At 42.9% G+C, this 24,666-nt stretch overlaps 1 protein-coding gene and 1 long non-coding RNA gene across 6 annotated transcripts in view; one reads left to right on the forward strand and one right to left on the reverse strand.

Annotated features, from left to right (window-relative positions):
- Positions 1-22,938, reverse strand: part of LOC106026177 (uncharacterized) — a 100,853-nt gene extending 77,915 nt beyond the window's left edge. For both annotated transcript variants that reach the window (XR_010047313.1, XR_002789748.2), the window contains exon 1: positions 22,673-22,938. This is a non-coding gene — a long non-coding RNA (uncharacterized LOC106026177). The remainder of the gene's footprint in view (positions 1-22,672) is intronic.
- The window catches only part of Zfp64 (ZFP64 zinc finger protein), a 76,549-nt gene continuing 73,540 nt past the window's right edge, over positions 21,658-24,666 (forward strand). Inside the window, exon 1 of one of the 4 annotated variants that reach the window (XM_063248141.1) lies at positions 21,658-21,898. In XM_063248141.1, coding sequence (XP_063104211.1) covers positions 21,673-21,898 — 226 coding nt within the window. In that variant the 5' untranslated portion in view covers positions 21,658-21,672. Of the gene's footprint in view, positions 21,899-22,068; positions 22,318-24,666 lie in introns of those variants that run through there. The other 3 variants (XM_063248142.1, XM_005000843.4, XM_003463654.5) reach the window with 3 other exon arrangements.

A 24,666-nucleotide genomic window follows, 5' to 3' on the forward strand; every position in this document is an offset into this window, starting at 1 on the left:
CGTCATCAAGGCCATAAACAAACCCACCATTCCCCAAAGTTGCCTTCCATCCCTGTTATCACTATTATTATTAGGGCTTGGAGGGGCAGGGGTTGTTCTCTTTTGGTTTTCACATGTGATAAGAACCCTACACGTAAGACTCACCTCTCAACAAAATTTAAGAACTCAGCCTCGTGTAGACACTGTACTAGCAGATCACTTACTCACCTTGCATAACTGAAACTGAACCTTTTCTCTCTGTTCGTTCACCAGCCTCAAGTAATCCACACCCCCGTTCCACTCCCTACTTTCACGAGTTTGACTATTACAGATTCTACTTGTGAGATCATCCAGTGTTTGTCTGTGCCTACAAAACCTGCCTTCTATCTCTTCAGTTTTTATTTCTTTATTAGTACATGTTTGCAGTGTGTAATGATCGCATTCCTCGCGGGGAGTCAGGACATGGACAGAAGGCATCTCAATTCCTTTTTCTTCCCCGCTCCCTGCCCTCCTTCCGTCTCTTAAACATCACACTGGCCTACTACATTCGTAAGGCAAAATACAAGGCAGCCATTAATGATGACCGATGCAGGGAAGCAGTCATGGGTTTTGTTGCATAAAAATATAGCCTGTGACACAGTTTGAATAATACGATGATTACTTAGCCAGGCACACTCACAAACAAAGAATTTCCTAAGATTAACATGAATTCCCTCTAAATCGAGATTAGACATAGAACTTGTTCTAACCATTTTTACGGATGTTTAGCAACGTAATAGAATAATCAAAAATTGAAGATGCAAATTACATATACTACAAAATAAGATTTGGAGGTACACAAATCCAATGCCAATTGGAGTGAATCTCTCCAATTCATATTTTCATCTATCTCTGATATTCTCTCTCTCTCTCTCTCTCTCTCTCTCTCTCTCTCTCTCTCACACACACACACACACACACACACACACACACAGAGGCAGATGGGTAAAAAAAAACATATTGTTAATGATCCTCTAAAAGGTAGGGTCTAGAATAATTTTAATGTTCTAATTACACTTGGAAAATACTTCTCAATATTTTTCAGTATAAATGTAGGGCTCTTAATATAATAATGTCAGTAATACATTAGTAAAAATACTAAATTTTCAAACCACTTGGATCTTACCTATTGGACTTAAAGCTGGGACCCACTCCAGCATTTCCCAACCACCTACGGCAGATGAGTGCAGTCTTCATCTTAATGGGTGCACATGCCCTAGGAGGGCCCCCGCGCTCAGATTCTGAGTATTCAGAGAATCCTTACTCATGAAGCACAGCACACCTGCTCTGCCGGACTCAGTGAAGTCTCTGCTGCCCATGTTGGGCCAGAAGAAGGCTCCCCGTGGACCAGGACAGCTGCCGTGTACACCCGTCTCTGCAGTGCAGCTAACAGGGGAAACTGAACAAACACTTCGAAATTCTGACACATAGAAAAAATTTAAAAATATAGATAAGGAACAGGAAACCAAGGAGGGGTGTAGCTCAGTGTGTAGGCCTTGGTTAAATCCCCAGTGGCACAAGGAAAAAAGAAGTGCACACTGAAGATTGATCACTGTTGCACAACCCATAATAGAAAAGCATTGGAAACAAGCGAGCCCCCATCAGGGATGAGCTGGCCGTGGCCCTGGGCTCCAGCCTGGCACTACAATACGCTGAGGCCCAAAATTCAGATAAACCTAGATCCACCTCTGCACCTTCACCCGTCACCCAGTTCACCCTCCGCTATCCCAAATGCTGCCTTCTAGAAAGGGGAGGTGGGAGTGGGAAGAGGAAGAGGGTGGGCTAAGAAAGCCAGAGAGGAAATCAGGGAGAAAACCCAGCACTCAGAGGCAGAGCCTGAACAATGGTTTGTCCAGAACCTTTACTGAAGGCTGGAGACCAAGGACAGATGGGCTGTGGGGTAGGTGGGGACCTAGGGCGGGACCTGAGGACTAGCAAACCGACCAAGTCCATCTATCAGCTCTGCTAGCCCTGCGCTTCCCTGAACTGTGGTAAACTTGGCACCCAGTAATTCCTCCCTGGACGGCACCAGGGAGGGGAGGGTAGCCTCAGCTCAGCCCCCCAGAACCTGCACCGAACCCCACTTACACCCGCAGGGCTTCTCCCTGAATCCACTTCAGGAGTACTGTGAAAGCACTACACAGGAAAATGAATGTGTGCTGAAGCTGTAGACCATGCACAGCCGTGAGCAAAACACGGAGAGACTGAATTCTTCTCTTCCGATGTCTGAAACAAGGGCAGACGAAAATCATCCAAAATGGTCAGCTTAAACCGAAAGTGAGTCTCTGAGGGTGCACACTGAAGATAATATTTAAAGAATAAAAAGAAACAGGTGTACTTTTAATTTTCAGCTGGATACATAAACTGGCAAACAAAATTAGAGCATGGCACAATCAGTGTCGTGGGAAAAACCCTCCCTCCACCAAATGCACACACATGCACAGTTTTCACAAAAAGAACTTTTGCCAATATTTCCATTGACATTGCCTAGACATTGGTTTGTAATCTGGGATATGGTCTGGAATTTCCCTGCGACTTACTGGCTACCATGAACAGTAACAGATCCTGCCAAAAGTAAGCTCTCAAAGACAGTCCAAAGAAAAATTAACTTCACTTCAGAGGCTGAATCTCAGCTCTAACAATGTGCTTAGTATTTTTTGCACACTTCTCCAAAGTTAATAATTATACATGTTAGAAAGAGAAACTGCTATTTTGACATAATTAATTTGACACTTATTCATTGTTATAAAATTATTATTGTCACATAGTCATACTTTAATGCGCACATGTCAATAAGGAAGGCCAAGGATGAGAAATTTTTAAATAATTTCAAAAAGGAACACAATTAATTTTTATGATTGTTGCATAAACATTGCATTAAGTGTCAAAGTAACACATTGGAGGAATTCAAATGGCTTCATAAAATCGAAGGGAAGAAGATCCATAATTATACATATCAGAGAATGATTGTCTACTCTTTTAACCAAATTCCTCCGCTGGAGATTCATGAACATTGGCTTCTTTTCCAGAATGTTCCAAAATGTGCACGATTATTGGAGCAGGAGGCAAATATAACTCTACTTTAATAGTTATGTGTTTATTTTAGTGTAATAGAAGTAAATGGCCTTAGCATATCAAGCTTAAGGTGTCACTTCTATTGCTTGTGATGAGCTTTCATTTTAAAAGAAGATTATGAAAAGTTATAACTGAGTCTACGTAAGCATTGCACGAATGATGTAGAATGTCATTATGGCATCGCAGGTCGTGGCATGATTTCCCCATTTCTCTCCACACAGACTCTGAGTGTTCCTGCTCCCCATCTCTACTCTGCCCCTTCCTCTCACTGCTGAAGATGGTCTTTCTGGGTTACAGCGAGACATCCTGGTTAGCCTGAGTGAAACTAACCGATGCAAAGGTAGGAACAAACTGTCAGTAAAAACATGGTGCTGTCTTCCTGTATCATTTTCAATTCCCTAGTAACTGCAATTTTTCAAAAGCAAAGAAGTGAAATAATTTTGATCACACATTTTATTGAACCCATTATCATCCAAATAGTATTATTTCAACATATAATCAGTATCTAAAATTTCTATTCCACTTTTTTTGCAGGGTACAATGTCTTCAAAATCAGGCGTGGGTTTTACATTGAGGGCACATCAGACTTTGGTCTTGCCACATTTCAAGGGCTTTTGGCCATGTGTGGCTGCCACCTTGAATAGCATGGTTGTAGACAGGTGCAATGAACTAGATATGCCCCCTCACCTATTCAGACTGAATCTGAATCTCTACTGGTACGGTATTTGGTGGTGAGGTCTTTGAGAGACAGTTAGATCATAAGGATGGGGCCCTTATGAAAGGGATTAGTGTCCCTCAAGAAAACACACAGAAAGCTTATCTTTTTCTCCATCAAATGAAAAAACAAGAAAAGGTCTTTCTATGCCTCAGGACTAACTTGTCCTCACCTTAACTAATTATATTCAATTACATGTGAAAAGTTCCTATTTCCAAATAGGGTCATATTCACAGCTACAGAAATTTGGGAGTTGAACATACCTTTTTGAAGACCCCAGGTCAACCCACAAGAGAAGCTATATCCTAAACTAAGTTATTTGAGTGTCTCCTTAAACATTTGCTGAGTAAGAGGCATAAGAAAATACAAAGAATAAACAGACAGAACTTAAGCCAACAAAGAGCTATTGTGGGATCTAATTGATTTCTTCTACTGGTTAATTCTGTTTTCTATTTCCTTTGCATCTCAGACCCGATCAGCTAACTCCAAACACTAAATTTATCCTTTTTTTCTAACTTAAGCCAAATATGTTAGGACAGAAGACCAAAGAATAACAACACCATGAAATACTGAACAAGATTTGGAGAAGTGATAAAGTCACATATATGCCAAGAAAAAAATGAAGTGAACAGAAAAATCTCTGATAAAAATCAAAGAAGGAGTCCACTGTGCTTTTCAAGCATGAAGTCATCTTTGCAACATGGGAAGAGACACTAAAGTTAGTGACTATCGCAGCATGACTGTTTCTATCACTGACGCCTGGTGGACAGGGCCTCGTTAACACTGACTCTGTCCTCTGTGACTGCGGGAGGTCTGGACAACCTTTAATGACCTATGGTCAGATAGAAACGCTGACCTAGTGGGATCTTCATTTCTCACACTTTTGGTGGCATTTCTGTTACATTAATAGGAGTTTGGGGACCTGAATACATTTCAAAAATCATAGAAGCAAGCCTGGTACGATAAAATTACTTTAATGCAGGCCAGGAGCTTCACTCTGAGTTATTTAAGTTAGTGAGTTATTCAAGCTGTTCTCCACTCCAACATTTTCATCCCAGGTCTTGGTACTAAAATTTCTTTCGTGTCCCAAAGCAGATGAAAGGACATTAGTTTCCTTTGGCTGCTGTGACAAATTATCACAAATGTAGTGGCATGAAGCAATACAAATTTATCATCTTACAGGCTTGGGGGTCAGAAGTCCAAATTGCTGGGCTAAATCCAAGGTGTTAACAGAGCTGGTTTCTTCTGAGGTGTAAGAACAGCCCAAAGGAGGATCCTAAAAAGACACATTTATAGATTAGGAATTCTTAAATAAGTGTGAGATCGTTGTACATTCATGTCCTGCTGTTGCTGTAAAAAGTGCACAAACTCAGTGGTTTAAGACACTTGGTGCCTCATTACCTCGCAGCTTTGGGGGTCAGAAGTCCCGACACCAAGATGCTGGTGAGGTGGCATCCTTCCTGGAGGCACTGAAGAATCCGCTCCTTTTCCAGCTTCTAGAAGTTGCCTTCCTTCCATGGCTCCTGGCGTCTTCTCCAGCTTGTAATCCAGCAAGAAAGCATCCTCACACCACGCTCTCCCTCCCTCCTTCTTCGTCCTCTGCCTCTGCCCCATCATCACCACTCATCCTCTGAACGGCTGCCTTTCCTCTCTGCTTTCCCTGATAAGGATCTATGTGACTCTCCACCTGGAAAATCCAGAATCGTCTCCCCCACTTCGAGATCCTTAATTACATCTACAGAGCAACTCTTGCCATACAAAATAACATATGCATAGAGTCCTGGAATTAGGGCCTGGACACTGGGAACCAAAAACACCAAAGGCCGCTAGTGGTAACTCTGACAGCAGCTTGGAATAGAAAATGATGGGAAATTCTGAGGAACAGCCGGGAGCTGCCATCTCTGGTGGCTTGGACAGTTCCTGAGGTCTTCCCTAGCCGCTGGCTATGCAGTAGGAAGGGCTGCTAACACTGAAAGAGCTGATGGCCATCGGCCTCTAAAGCCTAAGGCTGTCAACAAGAAAAGAACTGCACTTTGACAATTTGTCATTTCTATACCAATTGAGCAAGAACCTTCAACCAATGCGTATGCATCTTGGAGGCTGGTACAGAGTCTGGCCCATGATACACCCTTACCCAGTACTTGTACAGGTCGTATAAGAAGCCTGACAAGGACGTCAGCCCACATGTGATTTCCATCTGACATGCAGCTAAAGACCCACACCAGCTGGTGACAAGGAAAGGGAACTAGGAAACCAACTTGCGTCCAGTGCCAAGTCAGAGAAGCACACTCCATCTCCCCAAACCTCTTCACCCCTCTCTAACGCCAAACCTCACTTCCACCTAGCTCTGGAAGTTCTGATTGTACATCTTGCCAAGAATACATTCTTTTTAATTTTTAAAACATTTATTATAATTTTATGTTCGTATTTAAAATTCAAGGAGTCTATGAATTGTTACAGAGATTAATGCAGCAACTACCAGTCAGGATGGGGTGCCACATGACACCCCCAAAATCTCCCTCAGGCTGCCATGTGATCGCCCCTTTTCCACTCTGTAGCCCTATGGCCCCCTGTCTCTCCCACACCATTGCTATCTATCTCTTCTAGAATATAGGTATAAAAGCCCTTCAAGTCAGACCTTAAAAGCATGTTTCCTAGGGCGGGTCTCCGAGGAACAGATCCTGGTGTTAAAGTGAGGGTCAAGGAGGGCTCCAGATAGGCCAAGAAGACACCAGGATAGCAGAAGAATGCTGGATCGGGCTCTGTTCTAGGCTGGCCCACTTTGTGGCTGGTACCCCAGGACTTGAAGATTGCAAATTGGCCAGCCATCCCTGCCCCCGATGCACTGCACAGCACTTTAGGGGTCATTGTCTGGTGCCATGAGGCTGGAGAGGGACACGGAAGGAGGCATTCTGCAGGGCAAGATGCTGCCAGAACCTGGTAGAGGCATCAGTAACATCTCTCTGTTGTGCATCAGAATCCCTAAAGGGTTTTTCAGGACTCAAATTGCTCCCTGCCCCCACCAGAGTTTCTGATTCAGTAGATCACAAGTGAACGGGCTATTCTTTGGGCTCTCTTTTGCACTGGTTCTAACACCTCTCCAGCTTCCTCACACAACAGAATCAAACAATGTGAATGACTGGACATTGGTTTTTATCCGCACGATGGCTTTTAGAGTCATCCAAGTTTTTCTGTGTATGAATAGTCTGCTTCTTTTTAATGTTTAGTAGTATTCCATCCAGCCCAGAATTTCAAGTGTGAACTTATCCATAAAGTATGGAAATGGGTATGTTACATCTTAAAATGATTTCACTTGCACTTGCCACAGAATCTGCTACATCAACAGACAGAATGGGGCTGGGGCTATAACTCTTGCCTAACAACGGAGGGCCCTCCATATAATCCCCAGCACCTTCCAGAAAAGTAGGACAGGGGAAATAAGACAACAGATCAAAAAAAAGACAACAGATCAAAGACACGAGAGCTCAAAAATCAAGGAATCTCACAAACAGGCGAAGCATAAGCAATCCCAGGATAATAGAGAAGACAGAAACCCCAGACAATCACTGCTTAGCTGCCAATTCAGGCTCAAGAATCTTATTCAAAGATACAAAATCAATAAAGACTGCCATGTGTTTGAATAAACTGAGAGAAGACTTATACAACCGGTAGTGAATAATTCAGATGAATTAATACATAGACAAGTAAGCAAACAAACAAAAAGACCTGTTTTAACTCTAATGAAAACAAAAAGGTGTACAGAAAAAGAAAAGTAATCAAAATACACGATGGCTCAGCTGTGACTAGTATTTACATACTGTAAACATTCAACATTTGTGTACACATAATTACCCTATAACTTCTTTGAGGCCTGGGAAACAGAGGTAAAAAAGCTGCTGTTTCTCATAGCAAGTCTTGTAGAGTATTTAACTCTTTAAACTATATATCCTTATGGCTTTACAATGCTGATAAAAATTGCAATTAAAAGGTTACCAGAGCTTAGTCATACAGATAAAAATAGCAACAGATAGAGAGATAATAAACGCTATATGAGAATGAGAAAGAGAGAGAGAGAGAGACAGATCAGGCCCAAGAAAGAAAGTCATTCCTAGATTCCTAGTAAGAGCATGATCATGCCTGGAGCTACTTCTGACACAGTGTCACAGTCACCCTTTTTATATAAAGCAAGTTCAAATTTATGGAACTCATCAGCAACCTGAAGAATCTTAACAAATACAGTAACTGCAAACCCAACATGCAGTATCTATGCAGCCGTATCAAGCCTCAGTTAGGTCCTCCATCCCGAGCGGCACTGGGGGGCTGCGGTAGGAGGGTGTTCCTACAGCTGGACTCAGGGTAGCACTCTAGGAGCAGGAGAGCTGCTTGCGATCTTTAACTGTGATTTTTTTAAACTCAATTTGAGCAAAACCCGCCCAGCAGATTGGTAAATTCTGGGTGTGTCCATGGACGGTGAACATGAAAGTCAGCACACTGGGGGAGCAGACCTACCCTGGATGTGGGTGGCTCCAACACCTGAGCCTGTAGCTTGGACAGAGTGAAAAGCAGAGGAGGAGATCTGCTTCTTTTTCAGAGGTCTCTTATCCTTGCCACTGCCTTCGGATGTTATTCTTAGTTCAGAACCTTCAGTCTTGCAACGCAGACTCTGCCCTGCCAACTCACACCAGGGGCTGCAGGGAACTCCCAGGCTTTCAACCTTCAGCTGCTACCAGGTCCTCTCTGCAGTGCACAGGTGGCCACTTTGGATCCTGGGGGTCCCGGGCGAGCACACAGCCATGGGGCCTCTCCCACTTCTGGTCCTGGGAGCCTGCCTAATAAACCCTTTGTTCAGTCCTACATGTATCTCATGTCGATTCTTTCCTCTAGAGAACTCTAATGCAATGCTGATCAGCTATGTGCTACAGCGGCCCAAAGAACAAGATGCCCAAGCCAACGTCGTGTAGTTGAGGGGTTCTACCCAGAGCCCCTAGTAGTGTCTCAGTTTATATCTTTATATAGCATAGTTATTTCTGCACTATTGATTCTATGCCCTTTGAGTAGAATCAAGCTAGCTGCAGGGAATTAATCTAACCATCCCGGTAATTCCCCACCAGTAAAAGTTTCACCGTTACTGTGAAATATATGATATTCTATCTATAATTTTGCTTGGACTTGCAAGCCATTTGCATTATCACAAGAAATTACATTTGTAAATGAAAGAAAAAGAAATGCTTACTCGTAGAACTTTTAAATGAGCTGTTAGTGCTGGAAACTTCTGGAAGATGGTTTAAAATTTTTTTACATTTTACATTTTTTACATTTTTTTTACATTTTATATTTATTTTTTTACATTTTTTACATTTTATTTTACTTTTTTACATTTTTCCTTTGCCAACATGTTTTGCACTGGTTGTGCTTATCAAATATGTGACAAGATCATCAATAAAAAAGCCTAAACAGGAAGTGTATACAGTCACTGTAAGCATAAAATCTGACACAGGAAAATTGTGTTCATGTAAGCCAGATCATGTTTTTTATGTAAAAATCGATACAAGTTTCTTGTAAAAGGCATTTTATAAAAACATACTTCTTATTTATTTCTAAAAAAGGAAATGGGATTTTCCTGTATGGACTGAGGCTGAGCACAGTTCCAGAAAAATCTAGTCCTGACCAATGAAAGCAGGGTAGCAGCCCCAGTGAGACCAGGACTGTCCATCTATAGGAAGGACTGAGCCCATCTGTGTCTAAACACATCCTGGAAAAAAGATGTCCCATAGCCAAGGGCATCTTAACTGAAACAGGCCAACAAATCAAGACTGCAATGTAATGTACTAAGTCCTAGCAACCAGCTATACCTAGATACAATGTTTTAGAAGAAGATCCTGAATCAACCTTGGACATCCTGAAAGAGGTCTCACCTAATGGCTTCTGGCCCTCAAACGGGAAAAATACAAGGGATTTTGGGGGATCAGATGAGAAACAGAACTTCAGCTGGAGGAAAATGGAACATACACGGCACAGGAGTTAGAAGTCGCTGCAAAAAACAATCCAAAGTAGTAGAAAATACTGGCTAGAAGAGTCATACAAGCATTTGTGACCGCTGAGAAGAATGAAATAAACATTATGTGGAACCAATAGGAACAGGGCGGGTGAGCGCTAAATGTAGGAAATCCTTGAACCTGGCATGGTGGTGTGTGCCTGTAATCCCAGCACTGGAAGACAGGCAGGAGCACTGCGAGTTCAAAACTAGCCTGTGCTACATAGCAAGTCCTTGTCTTAAGGAAAAAGAGAAGAGGGAGGAGGAATAGGAAGGAAGTGAGTCCTTTCCAAGATAAGAGAGTTACCTGCCCACTGACACGTGCCCCACCATGGAGCTGCAGCTGACCCGCTTTCCCAGCCCGGTTCCCTCGCATTTAGCTGGGCCACGTGACTGGATTCCACCCGTGGTGCTTGAGTGGGAAGTCGGGGCGAGATGGAGGCCTTCTGGGCCCTTGAGGGAGACCTTTCGTTACTTGAGCACTTTTGATTTTAGAAGCCAGTGGTGCCCTAAAATACTTCCCAGAACACTGTAATGAAAATTTGAATTATCAAAATATTTTTTAATTTTATTTAATGAGAAAAAGAAAAAAACAGAAAAAGGGTACAAATAATACAGAATTTCAAAAAAATAAACAGTAGGAAATCACTAGTCAATAGACGACATATTGTCATCTTAGAAATAGTTGTTCAAGTTACAAAATTAAAGCATATAAAGTGGACATTCAAACAGTAAGACTGCAAACAGTTCTGTTCAATGATGCAACAAAAACTCAGTAATACGGTTACCTATCTTATACACTTAAATATACATGCAGTTATGTCCTTTAGAGCACTTTCTTTTCTTCTGTTTTTTACAATGACAATTACACATTTTGGGTTTTATTACTCCCACAGTTCTTATTACTTTTTTTTGAAGAGAATAAAACCAAATGTGACATAACAAAACACAGTCAGTCAAATCAAAAGGACAGACAAAGTACTTCATGTAAAAACAGAATACAAGGTGATCGACAATGGTTACCATAATGCCTCTTGCTATCTTAAAAAGAATTGCCTATATCATCAGTTATAATAAAATTGAACAAAACAGTACAGAACAAAACCAATAAAACTTAAACATTGGAGACATTACAGGACTTCAAAAGGAGATAATAGTCAAACCAGAATGGGCATCATAGTGAATTTTATTGTCTTCAAAGTAGTTGCCTATACTCTCAAACTTGATACTATCAAGCAAAACAGAATAGCGTAAAATCAGTCAAAACAAGATGGTGAAGGCAATACAGGATTTCAAATCAAGTTAATAGGAAATCAAAGTGTGTTACTATAATATATCCTGCTTTTTTTTATTTTTCCCTTAATTAAAAATAAATACTAAAAAAGGAGATTGAGATAAAAGAGGACATAACACAACAGCACAGGTCAGAACATAACAATTCAAGCAACATAGTGTTTCACCACAAGATATCCTGAAATAACAGTAGTTACCGTAGTGTCTCTTTCCTTGAAATCTTTGAGTATGACTTCGTATACTGTAGCATCAAACATATCAAGACAATGTAAAACCATTCAAGAGAATGACAGTATTACAGAGTATTTAGAACCAACTAACAGAAAATGAACAATGGTTTCTATACTATCTCCTTGTCTATAAAAGTTTTTGTTTATACTATCACATATAATAAAATCCAATAAGATACAACATGTTAAGACCAATGGAGATAGAAGAACAAAAGCTTGATGGGACTTCAAAACAAGATGATACTAAATCAGCACTAGCTATTACGATGTCTTGTTTTCTCCAAAATAGCTGCTCATACCATCCCAGACAATAAAATCAAACAGCCCAGAATAAAACTATTACAATTAATGAATGAAAACATTTAGGCTTCAAAGCAATATAATGGGGAATCATGATTACCATATACTTTTATGTATTGTTATCATTTCTTACTAGGGAAACTATTCAGTATTTATACATGTGGGTTTGATTTATTTCACTTATGAGTATGGTCTCAAGCTGCGCCAATTTATTTATAAATATCTCAATGTGATCATTCTTTATAGCTGAGTAGTACTCCATTGTATAAAAATACAACTTTTTTATCCATTCCTCAGTTGATGGACACTTAGGTTGTTCCAAGATCTAGCTATTACATATTGTGCTGCTATAAACATAGGTGCACATATATCACTGTGGTATGTTTTCAGTTCTTCTGGGAATATGCCTAGAAGTGGAATAGCTGGGTCCAATGGGACTTCCAATCCCAGCTTTTTGAGAAATCTCCAGACTGACCTTCACAATGGTTGTAAGTCTACACTCCCACCAACAGTACAGGAGAGTTCCTTTTTCCCACAGCCTCTCCATCATTTGTTGTTGACAGTTTTCTTGATCCTGGCCATTCTTTCAGGAGTGAGATGGAATCTCAGTGTGGTTTTAATTTGAATTTCTCTAATGAGTAATGATGATGAACATTTTTTCAGGTATTTATTTGCCATTTGTATTTCTTCATCTGAGAATTGTGTATTCATCTCAGATGCCCATTTTTGGATTGGATCTTTCAATTTTGGGGGTCTGATTTTTTTTAATTCTTTATATGTTTTAGAGAGAAGTCCTTTGTCTGAGGGAGAGTTCACTAAGATTTTTTTATCAAGTTTGTGGGTTTTCTTTTCACTATGCTGGAGATTTCTTTTGACATGCAGAAACTTTTAATAAGAGGTGATCCCAGTAATTGATTCAGGGAAGTATTTCCCGTGTGGTTTAAGTCCTGTTCATGAATTTTCTACCTACTCCTATGTCTTCAAGGTTTTTACCTAATTTGTGTCTTCCAATAGATTTAGTGTTTCTGTTTTAATATTCAGAACTTTGATCCATTTAGATTTTAATTTAGTACATGGTGATAGGCATGGGTCTAGCTTTAGTTTTCAGGATATGGAGAGCCAGTTTTTCCAACACCAGTTATTAAAGAGACTGTCCTTCCAGTGAACATTTGGCCCCTCTATCAAAGATAAGGTGGTTGAGTGTGTTTGTAGATGTGGTTGAATCTTCTAATGTATTCCATTGATCTTCAGCTCTGTTTTGGTTCCAGTACCATGCTGATTTTACTACGGTTGCTTTGTAGTATAACTTCAAGTCAGGCATTGTGATGCCTCCTGCCTTGCCTTTGTTGCTTAGAACTGTCTTTGCTATGCTAGGTCTCTTCTCTCTCCAGATGAATTTTAGGAGTGATTTCTCTAGATCTGTGAGGTATGTTGATGGTATTTTTAGTGGTTTGCATTGAATCTGTATCAGAGTTTTGGGAGAATGGCCATTTTCACAATGTTTATTTTTCCTATCCATGATCAGTGGATGTATTTCCATTTTCTGAGATCATCTTCAATTTCTTTTTTCAGTGTATTGTAATTTTCCCTGTATGGGTCTTTCACTTCTTTCGTGAGAGTAATTCCTAAATATTTCATTTTTTTGGTTGCTAATATGAAGGGTGTGGCTTCTCTTATTTCTCTCTCTGTGATCTTGTGGTTAGTATATATAAATGCTATTGATTTTTGAGTATTGATTTTGTATCCAGCTACCTTACTGAATTTATTTATTATATCTAAGAGTCTTTCAATGGAGTTTTGGGGGTCTTCTATGTAGACTATCATGTCATCTACAAATAATGATATTTTAACTTTTTATTTTCCTATCTTTACCCCTTTTATTTCTCTCTCTTGTCTAATTGCTCTGGCTAGTACTCCCAGTACTATATTAAATAAAGGATAACCTTGTCTAGTGCTTGATTTTAAAATATAGACCTTCAGTTTTTGGCCATTTAGAATGATACTGGCTGTTGATTTGCCATAGATGGCCTTTATTATATTGAGGTAGACCATCTATTCCAATTTTCTGTAAGGTTCTTATCATAAATGAATGTTGGACCTTATCAAAAGCTTTTTCTGCATCTATAGAAATGATCATGTGATTCTTACTTTGGGTTTTATTGATATGGTGGATTTCCTTTATTGATTTATGTATGTTGAACCATCCCTGCATGCCTGGGATGAATCCCACTTGGTCATGGTGTATAATCTTCTTGATGATTTGCTGCATTCTATTTGCCAATATTTTATTGAGGATTTTTGCATCTGTGTTCATTAGGGAGATTGGTCTGTAGTTCTCTTTTTTAGTTGAGTCTTTCTCCAGTTTTGGTACTAGAGTAATATTTGCCTCCAGGAATGACTTAAGAAGGACTGCTTCCCTTTCAATTTCATTGAAGAGTTTGAGAAGTGTCAGCATTAAGTCTTCTTTGTACTTCTTGTAGAATTCTGCAGTGAATCCGTCTGGGCCTGGGCTCTTCTTTGTAGGTAAGGACTTAACTACATTTTCAGTTTCATTAATAGAAATTGGGTTATTCAGCAGTTTTACATCTTCTTGACCCAGCTTTGGTACTTCATATGTTTCTAGGAATCTGTCTATTACTTCTGTGTTATCAAACCTATGAGTAAGGTTTTCGAAATAGGTGTTGATGATCTGAATTTCTAGAGTCTGTAGTCATTTCTCCTTTTTCATTCCTTATTGCATGAATTTGTCCTTTTTTTCCCCTTTTTTTAATACGTTGGCTAGGGGCTTATCAATTTTATTTATTCTTTTAAAGAACCAACTCTCTGATTCATTGATTCTTTAGATTGTTTTCTTAGTCTCTATTGCATTAATTTCTGTTCTGATCTTTATAATTTCCTCTCTTGGCTTTGGGCTTGACTTGCTCTTCTTTTTCTAGATGTTTGAGGTGTAACATCAGATTGTTTATTTGTATTCATTTTTTTTCCTGATATGGGAACTCAGTGCAATAAATTTTTCTCTAAGGACAGCTTTCATTGCATCCCACAGATTCTGGTAAGTTGTATTTGTATTTTCGTTTGCTTGTAGGTATTGTTTAATTTCCTCTTTAATTTCTCCTATGACCGGCTGATTACTCAAGAGTGTATTATTCAGTTTCCATGTGTTTGTGGATTTTTGCAGTATCTTTTATCATTAATTTCTAATTTCATGGCACTATGATCTGATAGCATGCAAGGGATAATTTCAATTCTTTTGCATTTATTTAAATATGCTCTGTGAGCTAATATATGGTCTATTTTAGAGAATGACCCATGTACTGCTGAGAAGAATGTGTATTCTGATGTTGTTGAATGGGACACTCTATATATGTCTATCAAGACCATTTGTTCACAGATATGATTCAGTTCTGTTATTTCTTTGCTGGTTTTCTGTTTGGTTGATCTGCCCCTTGATGTAATTGGTGTATTAAGGTCTCCTGTTATAATTGTGTTACTGCTAATTTGGTTTTTCATTTCTGGTAATACTTGTTTTACATAAATGGGTGCTCTGGAATTTGGTGCATGTATATTTAAGATATTTATCTCTTCCTCTTGAAGTTTTCCCCTAACCAGTATGTAATGACCTTCTTTATCTCTTCTGATCATTATTGGTTTGAAGTTCACATTGTCTGCAAACAGAATAGCTACCCCCACTTTTGGGGGGGTTCCTGTTGCATGAAATATTGTTTTCCATTCTTTGACTTTCAGTCTGTGAGTTTCTTGTAGACAGCATATGGTTGGATTTTGTTTCTTGATCCATTCTACCAGTCTGTTTCTATTGATTGGTGCATTGAGTCCATTTACATTAATGGTTATAACTGTTATATGCTGGCTTATTGTTGACATGTTATCTTTTTCCTATTGCATCTTTATCTTTCTGTTCTATTTAATTGTCTGCCTTGTTTAGTGGCTTTTTCCTAAGTGTATCTAAACTGTCTTTCAGTATTCTTTGCAGGATTGGTTTGGTGATCATGCAGTTCTTCAGCTGTTCTTTGTTATGGAAGTATTTCTCCATCCATTTTGAAGGACAGTTTTTCAGGGTACATCATTCTAGGTTGAAAATCATTTTCCTTTCGGATCTGAAATACTTCAGTCCATGCTCTTCTTGACTTCATTGTTTGTGTTGAGAAGTCTGCTGTGATTCTGATAGGCTTTCCTTTATAGCTGATCTGTCTCTTCTCTCTGACAGCTTTTAGTATTCTATTCTTATGTTGGATTTCTGGGATGGTGATTATTATATGCCTGAGTGTAGCTTTATTTTGGTTATGGCTATTTGGAGTTCTATATGCTTCACTAATCCTAATATCAGTTTCCATTCTCATGTTTGGGAAATTTTCAGGTATAACTACTGTAAATATCCTCTTGCTATCATTTGTGCTATTCCCTTCTTTTTCATTTATCCCTATTAATTTTATGTTGTTTTTCTTTGCATCATCTTGCAGCTGTTGAATTGTTATTTCCTGATTCCTTGGGGGGTTTTTTGTTTTTGGTTTTGGTTTTTTTGTTGTTGTTGTTTTGTTTTTGTTTTTTTGTCTTTTTGAGACAGGGTCTCTCTATGCAATTCAGGCTGGCCTTAAGCTCACTTTGTAGCCCAGGCTGGTCTCGAACTCGAAACGATCCTCCTGCCTCTGCCTCCCGAGTGCTGGGATTATAGGCATGAGCCACCACGCCTGGCTGATTCCTTGTTTTTTAAAAAAAGATCTTTCCTTTCCTGTTCACTGGCTGCAAGCTTGTCTTCGAGGTCTGAAATTCTATCTTCACTTTCGTTGAGTTGGTTTTCACAACTTTTGATGGAATTTTTGATTTCCTGTATATCTCTTTGAATCTGCTTCATGCATTCTGTTTGTTTCTTAAATTGTTCATCCAGGGATTCTTTTTGTTTTGTTCCTCTAATTTTTTAACTATGTCTTCTTTAGATGTGTTCAGCATCTCTTTCATTACTTTTATCATTTCATCTTTTGCCTGGGAGATTATTTCCTAGTTTGAATTCCTTTAAAGCTTCCTGGAGTTGCTTTTTTATTTCAATTGCTATTATTATAGGTATTTCAGGTGTATGGTATATATTTTCTTCTATGTACATGGCTCCTAGGGTTTCTTGGGATGGGCTGGAGGTTTGAGATTGCATTTTGGTCTTCCGTTTTGTCATTTTCCTATATTTCTGTGTTTCAAGTGTTTTTCTAAGGCTTCCCCTGGATGTGTTGGAAATTGTCTCTTGTGCCCTAGGCTCCTGGGACTGAATGGAGGCTGTTGAGCGTGGTCCAGTCAGGTCCTCAGGCCCTCCCGTGCAACCTTCAGTGTTCCAGGTAGCTAGGCAGGCACCTACCCACTGTGGATGACAGGCTAAAGGTCTTCCTGGGCAAAGACCAATGCCCTGGAACTCACTTCACCTGCTTTCCACCCCCATAATCGAAGAAGGTCGCTGGGGGTAATCTACTCAGGCTGCACAACCTCCCAAGGTGAGTCTAGAGTAGCTGGGCTCTGGGCGGCTACTTGAGCTCTGGGAGTGATGATCTTAACACAGTCTCCTGGGCTCTGGATAGAGAGCTGACTCACCCCAGCCACCAGCTGAATTTCCTGGTTCCTGGTTCCAGAGAAAGTCCCTGAGTGTGTCCTGGGCAGGCCTGAAACCTTCCAGGCAAGTGCAGCCTAGTGTGGCTGGGCTCCGGGCAGGTTCTTGAGCTCTGGGAGCAATGATCTTAACACAGTCTCCCGGGCTCTGGACAGAGAGTTGACTCACCCCAGCCACCAGCTGAATGGAATTATCAAAATATTGATAAATATTGATTGAATTTGATATGGATACCAAAGAATTGGCCATGAATGCAGATAGATAAGGACCACTTAAAAGTTATTAAGACTTAGAGATCTGACCCCATGACTCTACTTTAGGAAATCAGTCCTCAGATATAGTCTCTCATATACAGATAAAGATACGGGTATAAATATAAATATTAATTGCACCTGTGTGTTTAGTAACAAAACTAAACAAAAAAAAAAAAAAAAAAAACAAATGGAGCATCCAGTAATGGGAGTTGCTTAAATCTTAGCATATGTGTTTATGTACAGTAAAAAACTACACTCTTCCTGGACCCATGAGACAAATCTGCAGGCATTTATAAGCAGTATTTTCTAAAATACATTGGCATGCAAAAAAGCAGAGTAGAGTGTCGCATAAAATGATTTGAAAAAATGAACATGTATGTCTTTCATTTGTGTGTGTGTGTGTGTGTGTGTGTGTGTGTGTGTGTGTGTACAAATACATCCAGTAAGCTGTTAGCTGTGATTGTTTCCTGGGGTCAAGACTGAATCTGCCATTTCAAGTAGCTCTTTCTTGATGCCTATGTTTATATAAAGGATTGTAGGCAGTGGCTAACATTGTTATTGATCCAACTTTGGAATGGATACTCCCTGGTTCCCTCTCAAGATTTTGGATCAAGATCTACTGAATCGTGGGGGCACTTGCTAGAGTGCCTCCCTCCCTGCTGTGCAACCCTGGCCCACACACCTGAGGTTCTGTTCCAGTTCGTCTGCATGGCACCGAAGCTTATGTGGCCAAAACAAATTCCCTAGGAGTCCGAGGGGCTCTGCAGATAGCGATCATGCAGCATGGTAAGGACAGAAAGACTAAACTAACAATCTTCACCCTCCTTTGCTTAGTTAGCTCTGTCAGCCAGAGCTCCACCAGGAAAAAAGCAACTGAGGATTTCAAACAACATCACTCTCAGGGCTTGTGATCTGGGAGTAGAAGAGTGCAAAGTCAAGTGAGGATAATTACACCACCCAGAGATTAATTCTACCTGGAAGCCACTGTCGTCTTTCCCCAGGGAAGGGAGTGAAGAGGAAAAATAAAGAGAAAAGGGATGATTTTAGAGACAGGGACCAGAGTTGCCTGGTGGAAGCTGAGGCCAGAGCGGGCCAAACCTGCAGGATCCGGGGTTATAGAAGAGATTTGGTGGCCATGGCCACCAAAATGGAACAGTCTGAGTTCTGCCTTCCGCCCTAGCCAGCCCTATCAAAAAGCTAAGAAACCTAGAAGACAAAGACAAGGATGGGCTGCCTTGTCATGGAGAACAGACCAGGCGGCCACAGAGTCTGGACCAGCCCACCCAGCTAGGTTCAGTTTATGATTGAATATTCAGGTCACAATTTTCCATACTACTTTTTGAGTGGAGAGGTTGGTGATACAAATACTTTTGAGAATGGAAAGCCCTGAATTAACCATTACTGTTAACCTCTGTCTAGAAAAATAAGGGTGATTTAAACTTACCAGGTACCATAACGTGTAAGTGGCATCTATAATGTTTTTATAGGATGATCATACCACACTCTCGTCTGTATGTTTACTAAGAAGGGAAACATGGAATAGTCAAAGGCTCACCTTGTTAGTTATCTCCCAAAGGAGCCTTGATTCCATTTATCCATTCATTCACCCCCCCCACCCCTTTCTACATACCAGGAAAGGTAATAGATGCTGATATGCAGGAAAACATAAAACTTCTTGCCCCGAGGACTATAATTTTTGTGAACTATGAGTGTTTGCTCTAGAAAACAACGTGTTCAAATGTTTACCAACAGGAAAAAAAATTTTGTTCACTTGAAATTATAAACTGTTTCGTTAAAAGAATACTGCTCCCAAAACTTATGGTAAGTAACTCAACCACTGTACCCTCATTATTTTTATAATGGTTAACAGTGCCAGAGAGGCTGTGTTCTCAGTATACAGTCTCTGCAATTTAAGAAAATATTTGGAGGTCTCCTGCCAGAAATTATTTAAGCAAGGAAATAGTTCAAATAGATTGAGGTGCTGGCTTAAATACAAAGAAAGCAATGTGATGGGTGGGTGCTTTACATTAGAGATAGGACAGGTCTCCTGGGCAACTGCCATTGACTAAGATGCCGGACTACCCTGCCCCATGCAGGACCTTCCCTGGGTAAGGAAGCACTGACTTTGAGCAGTGAATCTGGCCTGAGTGACACAGCGGAGAGGGACTGGCGGATAATAGCCAGTTCCATCCACCAGGGCCTGTCTCCGGGCTCCTGGGGCTAGGACTGTCCTCACCTCATCCCCATGTGGCTGCCGCTCCCTTTCCAGTACTTCACGCTCTCTGAGGCCTTTCCCACTGGTCCAGCACATTCTGTTCTACTGCCTTTGAACATCTTATCACCATCTGGAAACTGCATTGCTGATATGATTGCAATCATAGGACGGATCTAAGGCTCCGAGAAGAAAATACCAGTCAGGGGATTTAGTCCTTCTATGAACATCACAGAGGGCATTCACAAAAATGTAGGTGGTAGGGCTGGGGGTGTAGCTCAGCAACACACTGCCTGCCTGGCAAGTACAAGGTCCTGGGTTCAATTCCCAGTACCAAAAAAAAAAAAATGTAGTGGTAGAGGTCAACCACCAGACTCAGCACATAGCTTTGCAGTAAACTTCCTTAGTAAGTATACATATACTCTAAAATAACAGCATAAAAAGTCATTATCAAGTAGTATTCACCACACTTAATTGCATGTGCTGTACTTTTATATGAGTGGCAGGGCAGTCACTCTGTCATGCATGCACTGTTATCATTATAAGTACTTCTGGGTCGGTAGCCAGACTTGCTCAGCCCCATCCTAAACTTATGGGTCTACTCATGTATGTAGGGTCTGCTACTGACCAGAACAGCACCAGGCAGGTTTTATTGACCACCTTCTTGCCTCTAGAGGGCAGCCAGCACTGTACTTGGGAGCCTGACACAGTGCAAAAGCTTATGAACACATAATGGCTAGAGCAGTAAACAATCACCTAAAGAAAGCAACAGAGAAAGTTCCATTAGTGATCAGCCACATGTGGGAGAGGGCATATGGAGGGCCAGCTATGCAGGAGAAAATAGAATTGACCAAGACCAGAATAAGAAAAGGGTTTATTCCCAGCAGAGCACACGTCAAGAGGGACCACAGGTAAGTTTCTGGGAGGACTCACACTATCAGGGCAATTGTGTTTCTGTAGTACTAGAGTTTGCCCTGAACGACATCCCCAATTCTTTCTAAAATCCTTTGAAATATTTAGACCGGATCTCACTTAGTAACAAGTTTATCCAGCTGCCTCAGCTTCCCAGATGCTGGGATTGCATGTGTGTGCCTTCACACCCAGCTGCGACTGGAGGGGTTTTCTTTTGTTTTGTTTTCTTCTTTTTTTATAAGAGATTCAGATGTGGCAAAGGGTCTCAGCTAGCAACTGCAGATATCTCAGAAGCATGTTCCGGGCCATCTTTTTCTTTCTAATCTTTCAGGAGCACCTGCTTTGCATCTAAAGTTGTACATCAAAGTTGCAAATTGACAAAGTCCTTATACTTGGGCCTCCCAGAAGGCCCCTTCTCGGGCTGCCTGAAAGTTATTTTTATCCTGTGTTGGTTTGGGTCAGCATCAGCATATTATGCCTACTTAGAACCCCCTGGAGAAAACTGATCTAAACAGGAGATTTTTTTTTTCCCGCGTTTTAACCCTTTTGTTGCCAACGAACAACTGCAGTATTTACTGAGATCCTGCTATGTGTCAGCCTCCGGGCCAGGTCACTGAGGACAATCAGTGAAGGAAAGACAGGTTGGGTGAGTGGGTGGTTTATGAATCCTCTTTCATGGGGTTCAACTGAAGGGAAAGGAAGAAGAAAACAAAATACAAGCGAATTGTATCTGTCTAGACAGACAGCTACCCATATACATAAACAGAGGCACCGACAGCACAGTGGAATTTATAAGTTCTAAGCAGAAAGGAAGAGTAGACGGGGGACTGCAGTATCACCACCCGCCGGCCGGGGGTGGCCTCCCCGGGATTGTGGATTTCATTCAACAGATACGTGGGTCAGGGCGGCGGCAAGTGGACACAGGCGGAGGAAGCAGAGGCGCAGGTCCCAGGCTGGAGGAAGGTTAGGGATGGGCGGGAAACCCGGAGCCTGGGGAGAGCACAGAGAGGGCTCCGGCCGGGCGATGGTGCACCCCGAACCACCTGGGAATTTAGAAACGCCCGTTTTCCGGCCCCTCTGCGCCCTCCTGAATCAGGGCGGGGTGGGCCCAGGCGCTGCGTCCCGAGAAGCCCTCCAGGCGCCCGCGATGCGCAGTGAAGCTGGGCGCACCCTGGAGCGGGGACCCTTCGCGCTCTCCCCGCCGACCTCCCCGGCGCCCGGGGCAGGCAGGTGCAAAGGCGCCCCCACCGGTGAGGCTGCTCGCGGCCGCCCAGCAGGGGTGTGGGGGCCCGGGGACGCTCCCCTCCGCCCACAGTCGCTGGGGGGCGCGCGGCCACCGGGCCTGGGGGCTCGGCGGGGCGGGGACCGCGCGGCCCGGGCTCGGGATTCGCCGCCGCTCCCCGGCCGCGCCGATGCAAAGCCGGGTTGGGGCGCCGGCCGGCCAGCGCCCTCTAGGCAGCGGAAGTGGAGCTTGCGGTACATCCGTCCTCCCCGCCTCGCAGAGTTGGAGAAGGCAGGCTGGGGGGGTGTGGAAAACCCAAGGCAAAGTCCCGGCACCATGTAGGGCCGCGCCCCCCGCCCTGGCACCGCGGCCGGCCGGCCGGGGACCCCCAGGCTGCGGCTATGAACGCGAGCGGCGAGGCCGAGAGCTTCCCGGGGCCCGTGCAAAGTAAGTGCTGTTCCGGGCGCGGTGCGCGCTCCGGGGCCCGGGCCCAAGCACGCCCGCGACGCAGCCAGCAGGCCCGGGGCCCCGAAATCGGGGTGACGGCGCGAGCCGCGCCGCGGGGACCCGGCGGGCGGGGGGCGCCGGGCCGGGCAGGGCAGGTGGGGCGCGCCCCGGACGGCGCCAGGCGGGGACGGTAGCCGGCCCCGGGCACCCCCGGGCACCCCGGGCTGGCACGGTGGGGGAGGGGCCGGACCACCGGCACCCCTGGGAGCATTCCCGCCCCGCCGGGCGGAGTCTGGGACGCGGGAGGGAGGGAACGTGTCGTGAGTCGGGGCGACCCGGAGGGGAAAACTTCTACCTCGGTGGTGCAGGTGGGGAGCCCGAGGACTGGAGGACCTCGCCGGCGCGTTGCAGAACCTGTTCAACCTTAGAGGCGGGCTCTGCGTGCGCTGCGGGGTCGTGGCCGCGTTCTTTGAGTTCAGGGTTTAATTTTTCTGGTGAGGACACCACCCTCTTCTTTCAAGTCTCTTGTTTCACCCCCCAACACACACATGCACACTGGAGCATCGTGTCTCAATGTGTGGTCTGGGGACCGGGCGCGCACAGGCCACCTGGCAGTGTAAACGTGAATGAAAAAAAGAAGGAAAAACCAAAATAGCTTAGGAGGGCCCCGCCCAGCAGACCTCAGGGGCGGGGCGGGACGGGGCGACGCTGAAGTGCCTAAGTGTAGGAAGACCCCCCACCCCGCGCACTTAATAAGGGCTCAACTTGGCATTTGTTACTCTTGGCCCCGCTGGAGACCCGAGCCCCTAGTATGGCTGTGATTCCCCGCATACCGCATGAAAAACACAGAATTCCCCAAACCCCAGCCCCTCCACCCCGTTAGGACCCCGCATGTCCTCGGTGGGTGCAGTCCTGTCCCTGTGGAAAAAGAGTAATAACCCCACCCGGAAAGGCGATTGGGAAAGGAGGTGGGCGGGGCAGTGCCGGCCTTTTACAAGCAGCATCTCATTTAATTCTCACCCCCAGGATTTAGAAATCACTTCTCATTTTGCAATAAGAAAAATCCCAAGCCCAAAGTCATCCTGGGTGACAGTGTGAGGGTCCCAAGGAAGGGGCAGGTCATGACCTGGGCGTGTTCCACTCACTACTAGCAACATTATTTGGCATTAAAACCCCCTCATCCGGCGTATGGGGCCTTTGCATAAGTAAGGAATCCCCAGCAATGCCCTCACTTCCTTTCTCCCGTCCTGGTTTTCCTGTTACCCTCAGGGTAACTCCAGAGCTACAGGAGGCTGAGAGTCACAACCGGAAAGTGACTTCCTTCTATCCACCCATCTCCAAGCACTTAGGGCACAGGTCCCTCTTCAGAGGGACACAAAATTTCACCATGCTCAGTCCAAGGCCTCTTCATATGCCTCACAGAACCCTCTTGTCCTACAGCTGGGGAAAACTGGTCATGATACAAGTTTTCAGAAAATTGTGTGTATATGCAATTTTTAAGTATGATAAAAATATTTTCTAATGTCTATATGGAAAGACTGTAAGTATTTTGTTCTCCTGTTCATGTTTCTCCCAAGGTTTTTTTTTTTTTATAAACATGAGCTTTCTTATAATAATGCAAAAAATAGATAAAAATTAGGATCCTTATATTAAAGACATTGATTCTGTTACCTTAGTTAACTAACGTTTTTGAAGTACTTTCTAATACAGTACCAGAAACTGTGCTGAATACTTTGCAAATATTTACTCTTGGCATATTACTACAGAGAAATGATATCCCTGTCCACTAGGAATGAATTTTAGCTATAAATAACAGAAACCTGAACTGTGGTGGCCTAATAAGAAGTCTGGAATTGGTTGATACGAAGGGAGAACAAAGGATCAAGGAAAACAAATCCAGATGAGTAGAAATGGTAGTATTTTCCTCAGTTACAAAGTGGCTGCAGAAGCCTTCACATCATACCTACATTGAAAGCCAAAAGAAGGGGGAGCATGTCAGTTCCTTCTGCCCCCTTTTCATCATGAATTCCGAACTTCTTCCTAAAACCCTTTCCAGCAGCATACCGGAGGGGTTCACAGGTGTGTCAGTGGCCGAAATTATCTGGACTAGTGGTTCTCATGTGATGGTGAGGTATTTGGAAAGATAAAGAATTGGCTTTCATAATGACTTTCCAGGTGAGGCAGGAGAGGCTACCGGTCCATCCTGCAAATTGCACGGCAGCCCTGCACCTCCAAAACTGTCTTGCAAAAAATATCCACTGGCCACCACTTGGATCTGAGCACACTGCAGGTAGCACAGAATCAGGTTTCTGTGCAGGACAAAGAAGAGGGAGGAGAGAAGTGTGCAGG

The sequence above is a fragment of the Cavia porcellus genome, unplaced genomic scaffold (assembly GCF_034190915.1).
Source record: "Cavia porcellus strain 051 isolate PalLab524CR breed Dunkin Hartley unplaced genomic scaffold, mCavPor4.1 scaffold_5, whole genome shotgun sequence".
NCBI lineage: Eukaryota > Metazoa > Chordata > Mammalia > Rodentia > Caviidae > Cavia > Cavia porcellus.